The 19,816-nt window shown below is 36.2% G+C and overlaps 1 protein-coding gene across 4 annotated transcripts in view; it reads left to right on the forward strand.

Moving 5' to 3' along the window:
* Nucleotides 1–15,637, forward strand: part of LOC134671402 (fasciclin-2) — a 209,697-nt gene extending 194,060 nt beyond the window's left edge. Inside the window, exons 10-16 of one of the 4 annotated variants that reach the window (XM_063529251.1) lie at nucleotides 80–272; nucleotides 346–620; nucleotides 893–1,046; nucleotides 1,157–1,349; nucleotides 4,319–4,514; nucleotides 4,694–4,798; nucleotides 13,069–15,637. In XM_063529251.1, the coding sequence (XP_063385321.1) occupies nucleotides 80–272; nucleotides 346–620; nucleotides 893–1,046; nucleotides 1,157–1,349; nucleotides 4,319–4,514; nucleotides 4,694–4,798; nucleotides 13,069–13,198 (1,246 nt within the window). In that variant the 3' untranslated portion in view covers nucleotides 13,199–15,637. Of the gene's footprint in view, nucleotides 1–79; nucleotides 273–345; nucleotides 621–892; nucleotides 1,047–1,156; nucleotides 1,350–2,119; nucleotides 2,832–4,318; nucleotides 4,515–4,693; nucleotides 4,799–5,277; nucleotides 5,318–13,068 lie in introns of those variants that run through there. The other 3 variants (XM_063529252.1, XM_063529253.1, XM_063529254.1) reach the window with 3 other exon arrangements.
* Nucleotides 15,638–19,816: the final 4,179 nt, after the last annotated feature.

The raw sequence follows: 19,816 nt of genomic DNA on the forward strand, positions 1-19,816 counted from the left end.
TTTTGATAATATTCAAAAGATTCGTTTCTGTAATTGAATAAGACAATAAAACTAAACGCGTATTATTTTGCTTGATCAGATTCCACGAACTGGACTTGGTAGAAACACCCCATGTGAGGATCTATGGAGCAGGGCCTTACAGCACCGTAAGAGTAACTCCGACTGCGCGAACTTTGTATGGACATTACAAATGCATCGCCACCAACAGACACGGCGAAGCCGTTCATTCCACAGAACTCAGGGAAGCCTTTGTGCCAGGACCTGTCACTCAAGTATGCATTTCTTTTATTAAATGTATTACGGTGATTATTTCTTAAATTTATATTTTTTTCTTTTTGCCCGCAGGTGCGTCAAGAAATACTAACAGCTACATCAGTAACATTCAATATCGTGGGACCTGCTGAAGAAATGAATCCACCGATTCAGGCTTTTACTGCTCAATACAAAGAGAACGGCAATTATGATTGGAACTTTGCGAAGAACCGAACTTGGTCTGTGAGCTCGCCGTACGTGGTGGAGGATTTAAAACCGATGTTCTCATACGATTTTAGATTCGCAGCAGTAAATATAGTTGGAGGCGGTAGCTGGGGAGCACCTATTACTGTCGTCATGCCGAGGAGGTAACTCAAAGCTCTATTTTTGTTTACTTTTTTCCTTTCTTTTTTCTCCTTTTCATCTTCACTCCAATTTTAGACTTTTAAATTTTTGTTGTTAATTTCCTAAGGTCTCCTAACCTCTACATAAAATCGTGCCAAACCTACCTATTTTCAGCAACATGTTTCGCCTCGCTCTAGATCAGCGGAACTCCTCCATTTTAATTCCTCTCGCTAGTCTGTTTTGCATTTCTATTTTTTCTGCTGCGAATTTTAAACTTGACTTAATTATATTTTAGGTCGCCACCAGAGCAACCAAAATGGAGACAACCACCCACTCCCAGTCCTGAATCGCTGCAGCACGGAAAATATGCTGACAGATATGAACTACAATGGAAGATTCCAGCTCATAACGGAGAACCAATTGATATGTATGAAGTCAGCTATTGTCCAGTAAGTATTCAGCTAGGAGGATGGTGTAATTAATTAGTTTAATTTAATAACCGAACAGCAGCCGAACAGTAATTTGACAACATAAGTGAATCCGTTATTTTAATTACCAGGTGCTGAAAGTGAGCGGTGAATGGCGAGAATCATCTGAATCTCTATGCGTTACTCAAGAACTAAAGTCCTATGAAGCTATTAATTATGAAGTCACCGGTTTGCAACCCGACACGCGCTACCGCATGAGTGTTCGCGCCCACAATATCTTGGGCTACTCTAAGCCCTCGACTCTCTATGTCCAGACCGCTCTCGGTGAGTACCAAGAGACTAACGAAGTGCCTCTCCGAGCTGGCTTTTACGACGTCTATACAGCTCCTAACCCATTATACCCATCTGCGGCATCCTCTGCTGCATCTTCTTTTCTGATCACTTTTGCTTTAGTGTCTTTGTTTTTGTGATGTGTGACTCATATTTTGATTCAGTGCACGTAATTTTTGAAAACTATGACGCCGCAACATAGTTGTTTATTGTTTGAAATTAGATTTTCAAATGATTTTAATTTGTGTAAGTACAATCATTTTCGTACTCATTTTGTAAAACTTTTGATTTTGATATTAGTGTGATTTTCATTTCAATGTTTGTTTTTATTTTTATTTTTTACAAGCTCTGTATAAGTTTTTGTATTCAACAATATATTCTGCTATTATGACATTTTGATATCTTGCCTTATCATACATATACAAACATATATCTATTATAATAAGTCATTAAAGGTACAAATATATAATAACCATGATTTGTATGTGATTTGTTTTAAAATTGATTAAGTTGGCATGTGTTTATTTGTGAGTGCGAGTTAATGATTTTGCATTTATAAGTGATTGAGTTGGTTAATTAGAACATTTATTATGATTTGTATTTAGAACGTTTTCCTTTTGTTTAGAATTGAGGACATTATATTATGTTGGTGTTAATTTATTATGACTGGTGAGTTATGTTTTCTTATTTTTATCAATTACTATTTTTTGGTCACATAATATTTACCTATTATATGCAATATTATCATAACAAATGTTTTCTAGGTAATCCAAATGGAAGTCCAACAAAAATCAGATGGACTAAAACGGAAATCCTGATCACTATATTGCTAACAAAGTATTTAGTATAAAAACATTAATATATGTAGTCAATCATCAGCTTAAAATTAAATTAAGACGACTGTTGTTATATAACTAGAAAAAGACTCGTTGTGATAAGCAATACGTTGATTTGTAAATAAATGTATAATTTATGTTAAATAATTCTCATCAAATGATTTGGTATAAAGTTCTCTAAGTAAAAATATCATTAACGAAATCAAAACTAAAAAATAATGATTTTTGACCTTCGTTGAGTGTTAATATTATGTGTCAAAGAAGTTTAAGTACTGAATTAGATAGAATAATTGCTAATAAATTAACACTGCCAAAATATAACGTATGTCGTGTCAGTGTACATTAATAAATATGCGTAATCTTAAGGTTTTGAAACTTCGTGAGTTGCTGATATGTGTGTACGAGTTTTTGATAACTATTTTATCTTTTATTAGAATATTGTGAAAATCGATAGTTATATTTAGTAGTGATATTGTGAAGGATGTCGTCCAGCAGAAAGATTTAGGTAGAAATGATCTATTGAAAGTAATAGAGTATAAGATATCAGCTAGGCAAAAGATATTTAAAATGAAGGATTGGAATGTGATCTGTTAGAAAAAACGACCAATGTCAAAAATAATAAATGTTTCCAAAACAAAAATACCTTCTCATTTTTTGTTTAATGAAACGAATGAAGTACTGTTATGCAACCGTAATTCATTCCTGAGTTCCACCATCGACTTGTGTTAGTTTGAAGGATCCCTTACCCCTAGAAAAACTCCCAAAGAAAGCTGTCAAGATGCTTATCAAGAAATTAAATAATTAACCTTTGAATGTCGTTCACTCGACCAGTGTTTGTGTCGCCCTGACTGCCTCCGGGTAAATATACTTTGTATTGATAAATAGTTAATAGTTAACAACTCTGCTGTATAGTTTCCCTTGGAATGACCTAATTACTATACTGCATGATCCACTTAGCTGTGTACACCTTCAAGCAAATATACCCTTAGCATGGTCATTGTAACTACCTACCTCTATATTCAAATATTATCCAACAGAAATAACATAGCCAACCATACTTCCATTTCATAAAGATGTTTGTTCTTATTAAACCTTTTAGAGGATATCAATGTAGCATTGAATAAATTACTGGGTCTGTAGGTTATCATGTAGTTTCCCTTTTTATTTACATCCACGCATGGATTGCTCAGCTCAGATCTTGAAACTGCCAATTATATATTATACTTAATTTGGTCAAGTTACGCTATCCAAAATTTACATCATCTCCCGTAATCTGGCAGTTTCATTACCCATACATTTTTGAAATTTTTGTTGACGGTAGTTCATTGTTGTTTGAAGTTATCAAATTTAGCGGCAGCTAGATGAAACAGATTGATAAATTCAAATGGCTAATGACCATTACTTAAATGTTTAGGGTGTTATTACGGTGATGGTGCTATAGATTCCCATCAATGTTGTTTTTATACATGACTTTCTTAACGATTACAATCTAGATAGACTTCGACATTCGCTTCAATAGTTCAAAGTTGTGATGGGGTTTGAACATTATTTATTTTGCGTTTATTGACATTAATTGGAATGTTTGCATCTTGACAACTTTTCTTTTTAATTTTTATATGAAGTATAAGTATTTTTATTTGTGCATCATTGTCTATCATTTTCAATATCATCATTTTTCATTCATTCAAACCCCATTTCATTCTAGCGGAGAGCTTTCTTATTTAACTATCTGAAATGTATGTTGTTGAAGTTTCTCTTCTTATGGTGATTGGGTGCACGTGTTCCTCAACAGAAAGCACTCCTCTGTTGTCACCATTGAGATTGTAATGAATGTTTGCTTCGAGATATCCACAAATTTGTACCAAACTAATAATTATTATGTAGGTATCTTTATGCACTAATTCTCCGTTTTCATTTATTACAATCACGTTCATGTCATTAACATTACAGCTTTTGCGACGTGATGCACAAACTAACCGTGACAGGAGCAGTAGACTCTTAAGATTTTAGATTTACCTTGATACGTATTGTGTGTTAAACTTATATTATTATTTACTTTAGCGTCTACTGTTCCTTCTAAATCATATTGGTGTCTTATGTTTTTTTGTAACTATTGTAATCTTGCAGGTGTACCCTTCTCCGGATATGCATCTTCTCAAATGTTATCAAGCGGCGCCATCATCGGGCTGGCTTTAGCCGGAGTCTTCATCTGCCTCCTCATCGTGGATCTCCTTCTCCTCTGCTTCAGGCGCCAGGGCGTTATCGCCACTCTCTGCGGCAAACGTGGCAAGAAGCACAAAGACGACGAAGCCAAGTTGGGGAGGTAATGAATCATTTTTTTTCCCTTGTCAGTTTTTATTATTTCGTTAATAAGTATTAAATTTCATTGACATCACTGTCCGTCGACATTTTAACAATCATTTTCTTTCCTTGTGTTTACGTGATTCCTTTAGTTTCCTTTCTTAAGTGTTAGTGTCGATGAGAGATGTTTCTGCCCGCTAGTCTGTACGGTTGGCGTTTCCCGCTCCCTTATTGCAGCACGAAGCCGCGCGCGCCTCCGTCCCCCGCGCCCTTGCCGCCGCCCGTCAAGCTCGTACCGACTCCGACGTAAGGCTTTAGTTTGTCTGCATGCTTTGTTTGTGCGGATGCTGCCACCGGCTAATAACTAAGTTATTATTAGCCTTTGGCCTTTGTAAATATTGACCAAAGCGTTGCGCTTGCCCAAGCCTCGTGTAAATACAGCTCTGGATTTAGATTTAGTTTAAATTGCGTACATATTAATTCTGCTTGATTTAATTACGTTCTGTAATTAGAGATCTGTGTAAATACGTCTTGTTTTAGATGTAGGATCAATATCGAGACTTGAAACTTAATTAAAGCTTCGGAAATGTTCTTGTCTGAATCGTGAAATTACGTTTGTTGTGCCAGTTGCCTGGAACATCTCTTACGACCGTTCACCTTTCATTCTAATTTCAAGTTTGGTTTGTTTTTCATTAATAGTAATTTATAGAATGCACCTTCTTTAAAATTGCACTGATAACTAATAATAATTATCTCTCCCCCACGCTGCCTTCCGGCCACCATAGCTATGTCCCGACCACGCCAGTGTAAGAAAACTTTTCTAATAATTTCACACCAGTTCACAGAAATTATTTAGCAATGCAGTAATTGGCCTTGTACAGCTTGTTGTCGTTTGTATGCTTTGAGAATTCACCCTTCGGTAAATCTCATAATCCCTTTTGAAAGGTTGCGTGACGTTATTTGAAGATCTAATTACTTTGAAGCACGGATTTTGCTTTAATTATTACGATATGGTAAAGATAAAAGCCAAATTCTGTTGTGTAGCCTTTCAAATGGATTATCATATTTCCTTTTGTAAAGAGTAGATTAAAAATAGAACAACATACGCTTTTTCGATGAGCTTTTTTCCTGTAATTATGCAAAATGTGTATGTAAGCTAATAAAATAAAAATAATCTATACATATAATAAAGCTGTAGAGGGTCGAAAGTCTGTACATGGAAGATATTTGAAAAAAAGTTGGCGGGGGATACTTAGAATCGATAACAGAACACGTTCCAACAGTTTTTAGAATTTTTGTCTGTTTATCTGTTTGTCTGTTTATCTGTTTGTCTGTTTATTTGAACGCGCATCACGTGAAAACGGCTGAACGGATTTTGATGCAAACTTTACTAATCTGTCGAGAAAATCTCCGGCCAGGTTATAGGCTATAAAAATTCAACCCTTAAAAGGGGGGGTAGCCACAGCACTCGCTTGATTTAAGTTTGCCCCTGAATCTTATGGAGCTACATAGGAAGGAGGGGCAAACTTTTTTCAAATATGTGCTACCACTATTGAGTACCCTGGTAAACTAACAGATGGCTCTGAATTTAATACGTAGTGACATGAATAGCCACCGAGGAAGGTTTTTGCCAAATTAACTCTAAGTTTAGATGAGGGGGTACGGACATCAACAAATTTAATTGAATAATTATGTCGATTTAATAATATACAACAAAATTAAACGACAGTGAATTAATTACCCCTCATTGCACAGTGCCATCTTTTGGAGAACTGAGTAAAAATTAAGTAATCAAGAAAACTAAAAATGAGTTTACATAGTTACGTAGTGGTAAAATAAACACACATGTCAACACGTTCTGCCTTAATTACACTTGAGCGTGGATCCAAATCCAAGCTTTCCTCTTTCGCAGCTGGGTCTTCTGCCTTGCTCACACTTCACATTCACTTGGTCAATTCCAAGCTCTGCTTTCTTGCATCTTTTCTATATGAAAACAACCTCGCTGAGACCCTTAAATATCGAGCCCCATGCGAAGCTAGGCTGATAGAAAACTGTCCCATCCCTTCTCTGTATGAAATCCTGGATTCGCGCCTGGTTGGGACTAAAAGTAATAATTTGGCCAAGCCCGAGATAGCTCGAGGCATTTAGTGTTCCGTACGGCTACCATCAGTTTGGCATTGACGTAAACGATATCGTGAACGTAATTTACTTCCTATAGGTATTCTCTTTCGCACTAATATGTCAGTACGAGCGAGATGCATAGAAAGTAAATTACGTTCACGCCCACGGTAGCGTTTATGTCAATGTCAAACTGATGGTAGCCGTACCGCTCGCATCGTTACATTTTACAGATGTTGTTTGCCTGTTTTTAGGATACCGTATTCAACTACACACACAGAACAATAGTACAAAGTGTCTAAGTGCGAAGGCCGAAGGCCGAGCTTTAGCAAAATGTCATCGCTTTAGCACAGAGCAATAGTACAAGTGTCTAAATGCGAAAGCCGAAGGCCAAGCTCCGCGTAGGGCCGAAGGCCCGAAGCGTCCAGTGCCCTGTTTATCAAAAGCTTGTAACTTGTAATACAAGTGGAAGTCCCTTTTTGACAACTTTTGTTAGAAAGGGACTTCCGATTGTATTACAAGTTACAAGCTTTTGATAAACGGGGCACTGGATGTTAGTACTTAAACACAGAACAATAGTATAAGTATCTAAATGCGAAGGCCGAAGCCCGAGCTCCGCGTAGGGCCGAAGGCCCGAAGCGTCCAGGCTGTCAGTTCTTTGTTTAACCACTGGCATCTTGCAGGCTTCGGGCCTTCGGCGCTACGCTGAGCTCGGCCTCCGGCCTTCGCATTTAGACACTTCGACGCTTATCATGAATAGTGGCACAACTCAAAATGAAATGCTATTGCATTTAATATCTTTTACTGGTAAGATTTAAAATCGAACGGCATTTCATTTTGAGTTGTGCCACTATTCATGATAAGCGTCGACTTGTATTAATTACCTGTGTTTAGAACTGACCTCCTGGATGCTTCGGGCTTTCGGCCCAATGCGATTTCAGCCTTTGGATCTTGCGACTTAGACACTTGTACATAAAAATACTTGGAAAAGTTAGGCCAAGCGCGCACCACGACTTTTTGTCGCGCGATAATTTAGTCGCAGAAATGTAACGTATGTGTTTATATGGAACACGCACGCGCACGCATATGCGACAAAAAAATCGCAGCGATTTTAAAATTGTGATTTGTCACATTTTTCCGCGACTACTCGCGACGCGATTGTCGCAAAGTGAATTGCAGCATACGGAATTGTATGGCCCCGCGCGCACTGCGATAATAAAATCGCACCCCGGACCTCAGTCGGCATTCCGCTCTCCAAGCGTCAACTTATCGGAACCTGCTTCTCCAATGACAAGATGAAACGCTAGATGTTGACCGTTTAATTATAGAAATAGAACGAGATCACCTTTGTGGTATAAATACTCAAAGTCATACAGCGATTGCATATTGTTTCACGACAGGCGACTGGTACGAAATCCATGTCGAGAATGAACAAATCGTCGACTTTTCATCGCAGTGCGCGCAGTGAATTTTCTGCGATAAATTACAGCGCGATTCTAAAATCGTGTCGCAAAAATTAAAATCGTGGTGCGCGCTTGGCGTTACGGGAGGCGCGCGTCTGTCGGATGCTTCGGATTTTTGAATCGCTCCTTCGGCCTTTGCATTTAGTTAGATTCTTGTACTATTGCTTTGTATTTGAATACCGATGTCGAGCATCTCGCGAATGCTTGATGTATTATAATAATTTAGAGTAAGGCCAAGCGCGCACCACGATTTATTGTCCTGCGATAATTTTGTCGCAGAAATGCAACGTATGTGTTTATATGTTAGTGCGCGCATATGCGACAAAAAAATCGCAGCGATTTTAAAATTGTGATTTGTCACATTTTTCCGCGATTGTTCGCGACGCGATTGTCGCAAAGTGAATTGCAGCATGCGGAGTTGTATGGCCCCGCGCGCACTATGATAATAAAATCGCACCCCGGCCGGACCTCAGTCGGCATTTCGCTCTCCAAACCCCAACATCTCGGCACCTGCATCTCCAATGGAGTCTCAAAATGAGACGCTAGATGTTGACCATTTAATTATGGAAATAGACGGGGATCACCTTTGTGTTATAAATGCTCAAAGTCATACAGCAATCGCATATTAAATACACGTTTCATGACAAGCGACTGGTACGAAATCCATGTTGAGAATGAACAAATCGTCGACTTTTTCATCGCAGTGCGCGCAGTGAATTTTCTGCGATATATTACAGCGCGATTCTAAAATCGTGTCGCAAAAATTAAAATCGTGTGCGCGCTTGGCCTATAATACCTTAAATGTATACTCCTTCAATTTGAATTTAGAACTCATTACCTTAAATGTATACTCCTTCAATTTGAATTTAGAACTCATTATTTTTTTATGCCATATATATATATATATATATATATATATATATATATATATATAGACTTTAATATTATTTAGAACTGCTAAAAAACAAGATCGGCTTACTTTAAATATTTCGTCAATTTTACCTTTGTTTCTAAAAACTGTGATATTTAACTGTCATATACTATTAATGTCTTCCAAAATTATTTTCTCGTAACAGGACTGAGGGGCTACCGCGAAAACCGGAAATTCGCAATTTGCGGGGATCTTTCTCTTTTACTCCAATGAAGGCGTAATTAGAGTGATAGAGAAAAATGCTCGCAATTTGCGAACTTCTATTTTCGCGGTTATAGCCCTGCCTGAATCTTGTTGCTCACCGATCCGTTCAAAAATATACATAAGTACTGAATATAATTAATAGATATTATAATTATACAATTAATACAGAAATGTAATGGTACTAAATGAAAAGGAATATTGAGTATATTGTTTCGACGAATCAGATACTCTCAATAAAATCTATACATGAGGCCAAAGCTGTTCATAAAATATTAAATGACTTTATTATCTCTATACGCCTTACTAACTCTATGTGTCCTATTGTGGAAAAAAAACACAACGACAGTCAAGAACGGAATTCTTAATTTGAATTTTTCAGATTTTGAGATGCCTAGTCCATTGGTTGGAAAGCCCGTTCGAAATTGAAACTTATTTGCGATATAATAAGGTCGTATTTTGTAGATCTCTCTCATACTTATAGTAGGCTATTGAGATAAAATTAAATATCCCACAAAAATAAGCAAGCAGAATTAAACTTTGTGTCAAAGACATAAGTCATAAATTTCAATGCCAAAGTTTTAACTAAGGATGTTTCTCGCCTAATATGAATTGACCAGTGTAAGCATCAGTTAGCTAGCCCTAAGCAACCAAAGGTCAAGCTGCAGTTGAAAAACTAATAAAGATAAAGTTAAGCTGATAATTTTCCCGCCGTCTCCATGCTTCTTTAAGTTGGGTATTGACTGGTCAGCTGCCTGTTAGCTATAGTTTTCGCGAAAATCGCCAGGACAGAGGTGAAAATTTTTGTATGAAAACTTGCAACTTTAAATGCATTTTTTGACGAAACTATTGCAGTCTAAAATGAAGTCAAAATCAGTCCATCGACTTAATTTTTTGCAAGCTTTCTAATGGTACCCCACACGATTCTTACAAATGAAAAAAGTTTCAGCCTACCCCTCTCAACCCCCTAAATTTCCCCCTTTAATAAGAAATAAGCAATTTTGACTTATTTACAATATGAGTGGTGGTAATTGCTATAACTGTTCCAAATTTTAGGTATCTATGTCAAACGGTCTCTGAGAAAAACGTATTTAACTGATTTGCAAGACCGAAGTGATCCCATAAGTGTTCCGTAAACAAAGTTTTGTACGGAACACTAAAAATGTACAACTGTCTATCAAATTGCGTTTTATATATGGAAAAATTTTCGCGCTCGCTTCGCTCGCGTTTACAATTACATTATGTATAACATATAATAAAGGTGACATTCGGGTGGCGACTGCAGGAGCTTTACTCTGTAGTAACGTTACTTCTGCAGCACTGTAAATTTTCGTGATAAAATTATGTACTAAAAGTAAAAATGTACTTCAACTGTCTATCAAATTGCGTTTTTATATCGAAAAAATTTCGCTCGCTTCGCTCGCGTTTTCAATAACTTTCTAAGTCAAATTGCGTTTTTTATATTTAAAATTTTTCGCGCTCGCTTCGCTCGCGTTTTCAATAACATTATGAGATATGTATGATAAAGGTGACATTCGGATGGCGACTGCAGTAGCATTACTCTGTTGCAACGTTACTGCTGCAGCACTGTCAATTTTCGTGATAAAATGATGTGACTGATTTCCATACTAAAAGTAGAAATGTACAACTGTCTATCAAATTGCGTTTTTATATCGAACAATTTTCGCGCTCGCTTCGCTCGCGTTTTCAATTACTTTCTAAGATATGACGACTGCAGCAGCATTACTCTGTTGCAACGTTACTGCTGCAGCACTGTCAATTTTCGTGATAAAATTATGTGACTGATTTCCATACTAAAAGTAAAAATCTACAACTGTCTATCAAATTGCGTTTTTATATCGAAAAAATTTCGCGCTCGCTACGCTCGCGTTTTCAATTACTTTCTAAGATATAACGACTGCAGCGGCATTACTCTGTTGCAACGTTACTGCTGCAGCACTGTCAATTTTCGTGATAAAATTATGTGACTGATTTCCATTCTCAGCTGTAATGCGGCAATGAACGTCACTCAACTTATCGAAAAAATTCAATGTAATCTCGATGACCCTAGGGAGAGGGGCCACCATGGTCTAGAAATGCTTAGGGGATCAAAATATCTTAATCTGGCACTGGTCGTTTGCGGAGTGAAACGATTTGGGAATCGATTTGTATGATGATACAGATATTTGTTCCTGAGTCATGGGTGTTTTCTATGTATTTAAGTATTTGTATATTATATATATCGTTGTCTGAGTACCCACAACACAAGCCTTCTTGAGCTTACTGTGGGACTTAGTCAATCTGTGTAAGAATGTCCTATAATATTTATTATTATTATTTGTTTCTCCATTTTGGAATTCACGGGCCTACAAATCCCGGTCTTTTGATAGGCTTGCGTGGGGACACAGATCCAACACGTAGAGGCCCCTTGGAGAGCTTTAATGTCATGTAGAACGCCTGCTGGAACCCGTTCACAGGCGCAACAATAGACACCCATGAACCGGTCGCAACAGGCACTGGGACTATTGTAGAAAAAGTGAACAGTATTCCGGTCTATGGATTGATGTTTGGGTGGACAATGAGACTGGGCTATTGTAAAAGAGGTCCGGACACCTGCCATAACAATGTTAACACCGTCATCGAGGCAGGCGGTGACTCGCCGCTGACTAGATGGGCCCCTGAAACTGCCGTCGTAAAGACGACCAGGAGCAACATCGATGTGAGCGGCTCAGGGGTGTCGAGAGGTGTGCGCCGCTTTCTACCCAGTGGCTGTTACCAGCCACTGTGCCAACTCGCGTCTTATGCATCTTTCACTTCCACCCCTGGAGCATATAGCTCTAACGACTCCTCTCTGGACGGCCAATGAAGGCAAGCCAGAGCTGAGAGTCCTGCGGGTCCCCTTGGGGTCCACTCCGACCGACGAAGACACGCCGGAGACGGAGACCCTGACCGACTCTCGGGAGCACTCGGGTCCGTGGGGTCGTTACTCCCCAACAGCTCGCCACAAGCTGCCAATTCCACGCGGGCGGAGCCGCGGGCACAGCTAGTTGTAAATATAAGTATTATAGCTGTCATTGTCTATTTGATATGTCGCTTGTCCACTGTTATTCGGTAGTGTTTAATTATTTCAAACAGCCATAGCATTGAAGATATGAAAAGTTGTCAGATATTATGTTAACGGGAAAAATATCCTTATAAAATATGGGATAATCTTAAACAATACCAGGCGGCGTAGCACGGTGGCGTTTTTATCCCTTGTCACCATACCTGTCACGTTCTAACAAGTATGTAAGTGCGAAAGGGACGCGCATAGTGATAGTCGATAAAAATGGAACCGTGCTGCGCCCGCAGGAGTGGCATTCGAACCTGGTTATGAACCTCATCTCGATTTGAATATTGATTGAAATTACTCGCAGTAAAAAGTTTGCTGAGTTGAGACAGTATTTACACTTCTGTTTTGAATAACACTTCTGACGGTATTAGGTAAGAATCTAACGAGATTCATGGAAAATTCGTGGGTAACTCAAAATAGACTTAGAAACAAAAAAAATTAAATATTGGCAACATCTAGGACGTTTGGAAAACAGTTTAAATGAAAATCTGAGGTATTCTGCAGCTTGTAAATAAATGTCTACTTAGCATATATTTTTTTGTATATAAGGGGCACATTGAAACACCTATAGCCACTATACGTGTTTTAAACACAGGTAAAGTCATATGGTGATTGTGTTTAGAAAATTTTGATAATCCACACGCATCAACGACTCAATTTAGCAATCTAAGTAATCGCCATATAGTTGTGGCTCACGTAGAAAATATGTTATGCTAGAAAGATAGATTGTTAACAATTTATATCTTTACAGAGATGAAAAGGAGCCTCTTAAAGACACTGCTGAAGACGCGCTGAAGAGGAACTCATCTGTAGAATTCGATGGCCGGCGAGTTTATGCCACGAGCGGGGGCACAATCATTGGCAAAAACTCCGCTGTATAATCAATTTGACTTGAAAATTGAATACGTGTATTGTGCCAAGAACGACTTATTTGGCTTAGCAACAGCCATAAGATTAAAATAAGACTCCTTGACTTTGACTTGGCAAAAGACATCGTTTTATAGTTACGCTTTTTGTTTTATGCTGAAACTTATGTCGTTCTTGGCTTTAATGGAGACGTCTCATGTAGTTTTATATAAAGTTAAGCTCTATTTATAATCTACGCGAATGTGGGACTGTACACGTTCGACTTCATTTCAAATCAACAAATTGGTTACAGTCATGTTCAACAAAATTATTCTTTTAAAATTGGTTTATTCATGTTTGTTCGCCTGAACATGACGTGTGTTGGAAAATGCCCAAAATTAAAACACCATATAATGTGTCAATGTTTTTGTGTTGTCGAATTGAAAAAGTTGAGAAGCTTATGGACTGAGATTAATTCTGATAATAAAGAATATTTTATTTTAGCTTTGTGTGACACTTAGTAACTGAGTTCTCTTATTGAATTGAATAAGAATAACATACTTACGTAAGTCGCAAATTAAAATGTAAAAATATAAAAAAGCGAACAGCCGGTTGACACTTTTCTCATTTCTCTCTTGGATTGAATATAAATAGGTAGATGATTGACTGAATTGTGTGCAGTTCCTAAATCTGTCGTATTACCTGTGAGAATAAAGCTTGTGTAGATGTGATGAGCGTGACCAGTATTTTGAAACTGCCAAAACGAATTTGTTACTTTATTATTAAGTACATACGTAAGCAGCTTTACTATGTCCTTAGATATAATTATTTATTAACTATCACTGTATTATCTACATAATATCGCTTATATTTCGCATTTCATACGCATCTGAATCCACCGAACGCGAATTCCTCAAGATTAGAATTAATATTTCGATCTTTTTACACTATAGCCGTTTATTAAGGTACAAAACGTGCCTTCTAGAGTATGTACTTTTTAATGAGGGTATTTTTATATTTAAGTGTACATACACAATAGTTAGGATTTGACTACACAATTAGAAACCTGAATTTTTACCTTTCCATTTTTTACATCACGGATAAAAAAGTACCTAATTATTTAACCTAATATTTACTATTAGAATTAATTATTTATCCGTTATACATGTATGTCTCTCTAATCTTATAATGTTTATTAAATTTATTATGCCTTTAGTGCTTTGCTATGACCAAAATGTACCGCTAGCAAAACATTAAAGAATGAACAAATCGTCAGGTGACAAGCTAAAGTCACTAATTACTTTTAAAAAATTAAACAAAAATCTACCTTCTTTTAGTACTAATATGGTTCACTTTGGCTATGAACTTGTGGTGGTACTTAGTGAATTTTGCTTGTCACCCGACGAAATAATGCTGAGTACCTTTAAGAAGTCTCATTAATCAGCAAAAAATATCTCTAACAAAATAATGTTTTAGCTTAACGAAAATATAGCCGCTATTATTATTTTAGATTAGGCTTGTAAATAAACTAATTCTAAGTTCTGTAAATATTTACTAGTTTATATCCCTAATTGTTTTATTTTTCTAGATTTAGGTATTTGGGGGTCATGAAATAGCAAATGCACCTACTTAAAGTTGAATATGCAGAATAGAGCAAAGTATTTGCATTTAGTGACCCCAATATTATGCAAAACTACTTGCTTATACTACGAGTAAGCTTTTATAAGTCATGTTGTGTTTAATTTTATAAACATAATGCAATTCACAAATAAATAAATGTTAGTAGAAGACATGTGGTCAAGAACGGGAACAACAGTAAAAAAAAAACTATTCAATCGTAATTATTACTTAAGAATGGAAAAATATTTTCGAAGGTAATCATTTTGATACGCAAAAGAAAATAAATTTAACCTCTAGCCGCCCAGATAGCCATAAAAAGTTCTCCTGTTCCATTCTAATTTGAACTTTGTGTTGACAAAATAAAATTTCATTTTGCTTGGCAAGGTTTGACGAATGGGCGGCTAGAGGTTAAGTATTCTAACAAGGTAAGGGAAATACTTTATCACCGAATTTTCGATCCGCTTTATAAACTTTTATTTTCTTTCAAGTTATTAAGTCATCCGGAATTAATTAACCATAAATATTAAAAAGAGGATCAAATCTAGGTATATTTATTCCTATTTAAATTTAAAACTGGATTTCTATTCAATTACTTTTTAACGTAGATACCCTACATGTAATTTCAAAGCAGATTTAAAATATTATTTTTAATAAATTGACCTTCATAAATTTGCAAATGAAAGAAAACCGAATTATCTAATTAGATTATATTAATTACCTGTAATGTCGGCGCTTGAATACGTTATCGCATGTAATGTCTGTCTGTATGGATGTCTGTATGTCGGCTTGACGGATATCGGTGAAGAATATTACTGAAGCACATTTTTTATAAAAAATAAATGTCTCAAAATTAATGATTGTCTCATTTCTACCCTCAAGTTACTAATCCTAGAAACGAATACTACAATTTCACACACAAGTATTTCATCAAGAGCTAGGTTAAAGTCGGACAAAAATATTAAAAGAAATAGAACGTAGGGGGCTATTCATAAATTACGTCATTTCAAATTAGAGGGGGGGGGGGGTCTGGACATCGGATTACGGTAGCATGAAGTAGGAGGAAATGGGGCCATGTAAAGCATGATTTTTGGATGATTATAGGGGGGGAGGGTCGAAAATCGTCAAAAATCGATGACGTAATTTATGGACAACCCCTAGGTCTCTAGGAAAATAGGAGGTAAGATCTTAACCTTAAGGCATCTGACATTTAGGCATAGTTAAATAAAGTCAGTTAATTTTATGCCATATCCGGGCATTTTCACTTAAAAGTGTACCATTTACTTATTTCGAAAAATCCATCAACTTTTGGGTTATTTCTACACCACATCGCACCTTTCTATCATATTAGGTAATTTACTTACTTATGGGTTTCGCTTATACCCCTCATCTGACTAACCAAGTTCTTTAAAGTCAACAATTACACCATACTGCACCTTTCAACAAGGGTGACCATAAAATTTCAAGGATCATTAATATTAATTTATTCCATTGATGGTTAAATTACCAGCTATTAAAGGTGAAAATACGACGATATGATGATTTATACTCGTTAGTGAGACCAATGGTTCTTTTTACCGCCTTCCTTATTACAATGTAATTTTTTACGGACTTTTTGATTACCAAGCGAGGGGTATAGTTAGTAAAAAAACAAGCTTAACCCTCCTGTAACGTTTATTCTAATTTCAACCATAACTTTATGAACATAAGTCGTACTTTCGAATGATCTCTAAAAAGAAAATAAGCGGGTTTGAAGTTAATCATGCGGTCTTTTGTTGTAGATGCGCGCGAGCATTGACAATAGGGTATGTTGTATAACATCCTGATATGCGTGTACATCTGTGGTAACAATATTTAGGAGCTTATAAAATGAATTAGGCATTTTATTGGCATTTTCATTGGGTTTAATCGACTAGCTACAATTTGTTGATAGAAACATTAATTCAAATCACTTAAATAGGTAATAAATACAATCTGAAGGTATCGTCTTGGGTCGTCCCATTCGTCAAGTTCTTAAATTAGTCCTATTCTGCTTTCGTCACTCATTCTACATTGAAAGCTACCGACGATTGTGACGAATGTAGAATGGGTGACGAAAGCAGAATAGGACTAATTTAAGAACTTGACAAAACACGAATGGGACGACCCTAGACGATACCAATCTGAAATACCTAGATGAGTAAAGTAAGTAATTTCATAATGAAATTTTTACACAAAATTAGTGCTCAGAATAGTCTAAAAACCAATATTACACCATTCACCTATTGGTATATGTAATGTACCTATTATAATGATTTAATGTTACCCACTTATTATTTATTCACTAATATTGTTAGGAAATTTTATATAGAAAAGAAAATTAGAAAATTAGTGTTAACATTGCTGGAATATCAGTTGGGCTTTTATCATTATTTTATCAACAATAATGTCAACTTTTTGACATTGATAAAGTAATCCCAAGAGAAAACATCGTTTAAATGTATGAAGTGTTCCGCCACTACCGCTATATGCGTCACGAAGCCACAGGGTGCAGTCAATCGACGCAGTTTAATACATTTTGCGACAGTTAAAATATTTATCAGTATTTTATCGTTATCTAAAAAAATCGTATAAATGACTATAAAGGAGGTGTAAAGTCTACAAACAAATATGTAGTGCTTCCGAGTTTTACAGCGAAATCTGAAGGCGAGTTAATTTATTATCTTATTATTATTGAGAACATGTTTTTTCCGATGAGTATGTCTTTGGCAAATGCTTTAAAAAGGAGTCTAAAGGATGATTCACGTTAGACCGGGCCGAAGCATCCGGGGCTTTTCTATGGCAGGTGATCACGTGATGCTTTTCATAGAAAACGATGCGTTGACCATCTCCGTTTAGGTGTGAATTATTATTCTATGAAAAAACATTTTACAGTACATATGGTCCTATTTTTCCGCACTAGTGCGTTAAATAGCACTTTTCGTGCGATGTCAAAAGTTTAAAGGGCCACTATGTACTGTAAAATGTTGTACGATACACGTGCGATAAGGTAATTCGCAACTCGTGTTGATTTAAAACACTCCCTTCGGTTGTGTTTTAATTTATCTCCACTCGTTTCGAATTTCCTCTTTTTCGCACTTGTATCGTAAATAACTATTCTCAACAATAAGAAAAAATTATATGAAAACACACTATTTCTACCTGTGTCAAGCGAGGATAAATGGTACTTACAGTGTCAGTCATTCGTAAGTGAAAAGGGATTGGGATTAAAATACTGGGAACCTTGTTATACTTACCCGGTTATAACTAGTGAGGGTTATGTTTGAGAAATGGACGCAACAATGACATACCCCACGCCGTATGTAATTTATAACATGGCGGGGACTCCGTGCCCTTTACAATGGCACCAGTGCAAGTACAATGTCAAGACATTATACCAAGAGACTTTATACCAAGGTATAAAGGTCAAATTTAAATTGAAAAAAAAAACATCTTGTATGAGTAGTTATTTGTAATTTAGGAATTTGTTGGGCATTTTTTATAAAGGTCAATTCGGTAGCTTTCTCTACTTTTTTATATCGCGTCAGTGGCGAATAAGTATACGGCCAGCCTGATAGCAATCGGCTACCGTAGTTTATGGACACCTGCAACTCCAGAGCCACAGAAAGTCTGCGATAACGATAAAACACAACAGAACCTCTTTGTGTTTGGGTTTGTCAGAATTGTCTCGACGAGTAAATAAATATTATTGGAGACGATTACACAATGTTGAAAGAAAAGAACAGCAATATAAGCTTGTAAGTATTCAAAATGATTTTTTGACAATAAACTTATAGGGCTTATGTTACTAACTACAAACGTAACAAAATAAGGTAAGTACCCCTATTAACGAGGGGGTTAAGCAACTTTTACAAAGACAGCCAAAAATGAACCATAAGCTAGCTCTGTATGGACAATGACATATTTTTTTATGATAGTTTGCATATGGAAATGTATATTTCATTCGTTTTTGGACTTGTTTTGGCCAGTTATATAGAAAAAAATGATTATTAAACCTAAAACGTCGAAATCGCCTATTACAGTGGTAATTGATCATTGCTACCCAAATACCGCGGATAAGGGTTCCTTTTTACGAGGGTAAATAAACCCATCGCATTTTTAGTTCCTATTTATATTTATTTGACAAAAGTAGTTAAATAAATAGTAGGTATTATATTTAATCAGATTTCCAATCATAAGATTCAATTAATATTTTTTTTTGGTTTTTCTATAAGGAAAAATAAGAGAATTTTTAGTAAAACATAATTATGCAAGTGATTTCCTTTGAGTCTACTTACACCTACTATCAAATACAAATACAAAAATACAAAATACAAAATCCTTTATTTCTTTTAAATACACGTGGCCATGGTTTAGGGGATGGAGCCGCCCGGTAAGCAAAGAATTGCCTGTGTTGGGAGGCACCGCTCTTCTAGCTCTACTATCTACAGTTAGATAATAATATATATGTGGTCGTATCAAAAATGCATGCTGTATATAAGTTTTTAAATGAAACAATATTAAATAAATAAATATAAGGGGATATTTTACACAGCCCCAAACTATGCAAAGCTTCTACTATGGATACTAGGCGACTATATACATACATAATCCAAAAATAATTTTAAATTAATTAAAAACGAAACTTAAATATAAACTAAATATGTATAAAATAAACAACCTACCCCCGTCCCGGGCTGCCCCCGACGCAAAGGTGCCCATCACGTTCGCTGCGTTACCGCGTTGGATTGCGATTGTATGTTGGTGTATTATATGTTCTAATTAAAATAATAGAATAGGTTTTATAATAATTATATTATGAACCTATTTATTTCCTACCAAAGTTGTAGGTGGGTCGATATTGGGTTCCCATACATCTTATTACCGATTTATGTCTTTTGTAACCATCGCTAAACCGTTTAATTCACATTATTGTAAAACTCATTTACGAGTAATAAAAATAAATAAAGATCGCGTATATTTTGAACACAATCATAATGGAAGATACTAAATATTAC

This window comes from Cydia fagiglandana, chromosome 15 (assembly GCF_963556715.1).
Source record: "Cydia fagiglandana chromosome 15, ilCydFagi1.1, whole genome shotgun sequence".
NCBI classification, from domain to species: domain Eukaryota; kingdom Metazoa; phylum Arthropoda; class Insecta; order Lepidoptera; family Tortricidae; genus Cydia; species Cydia fagiglandana.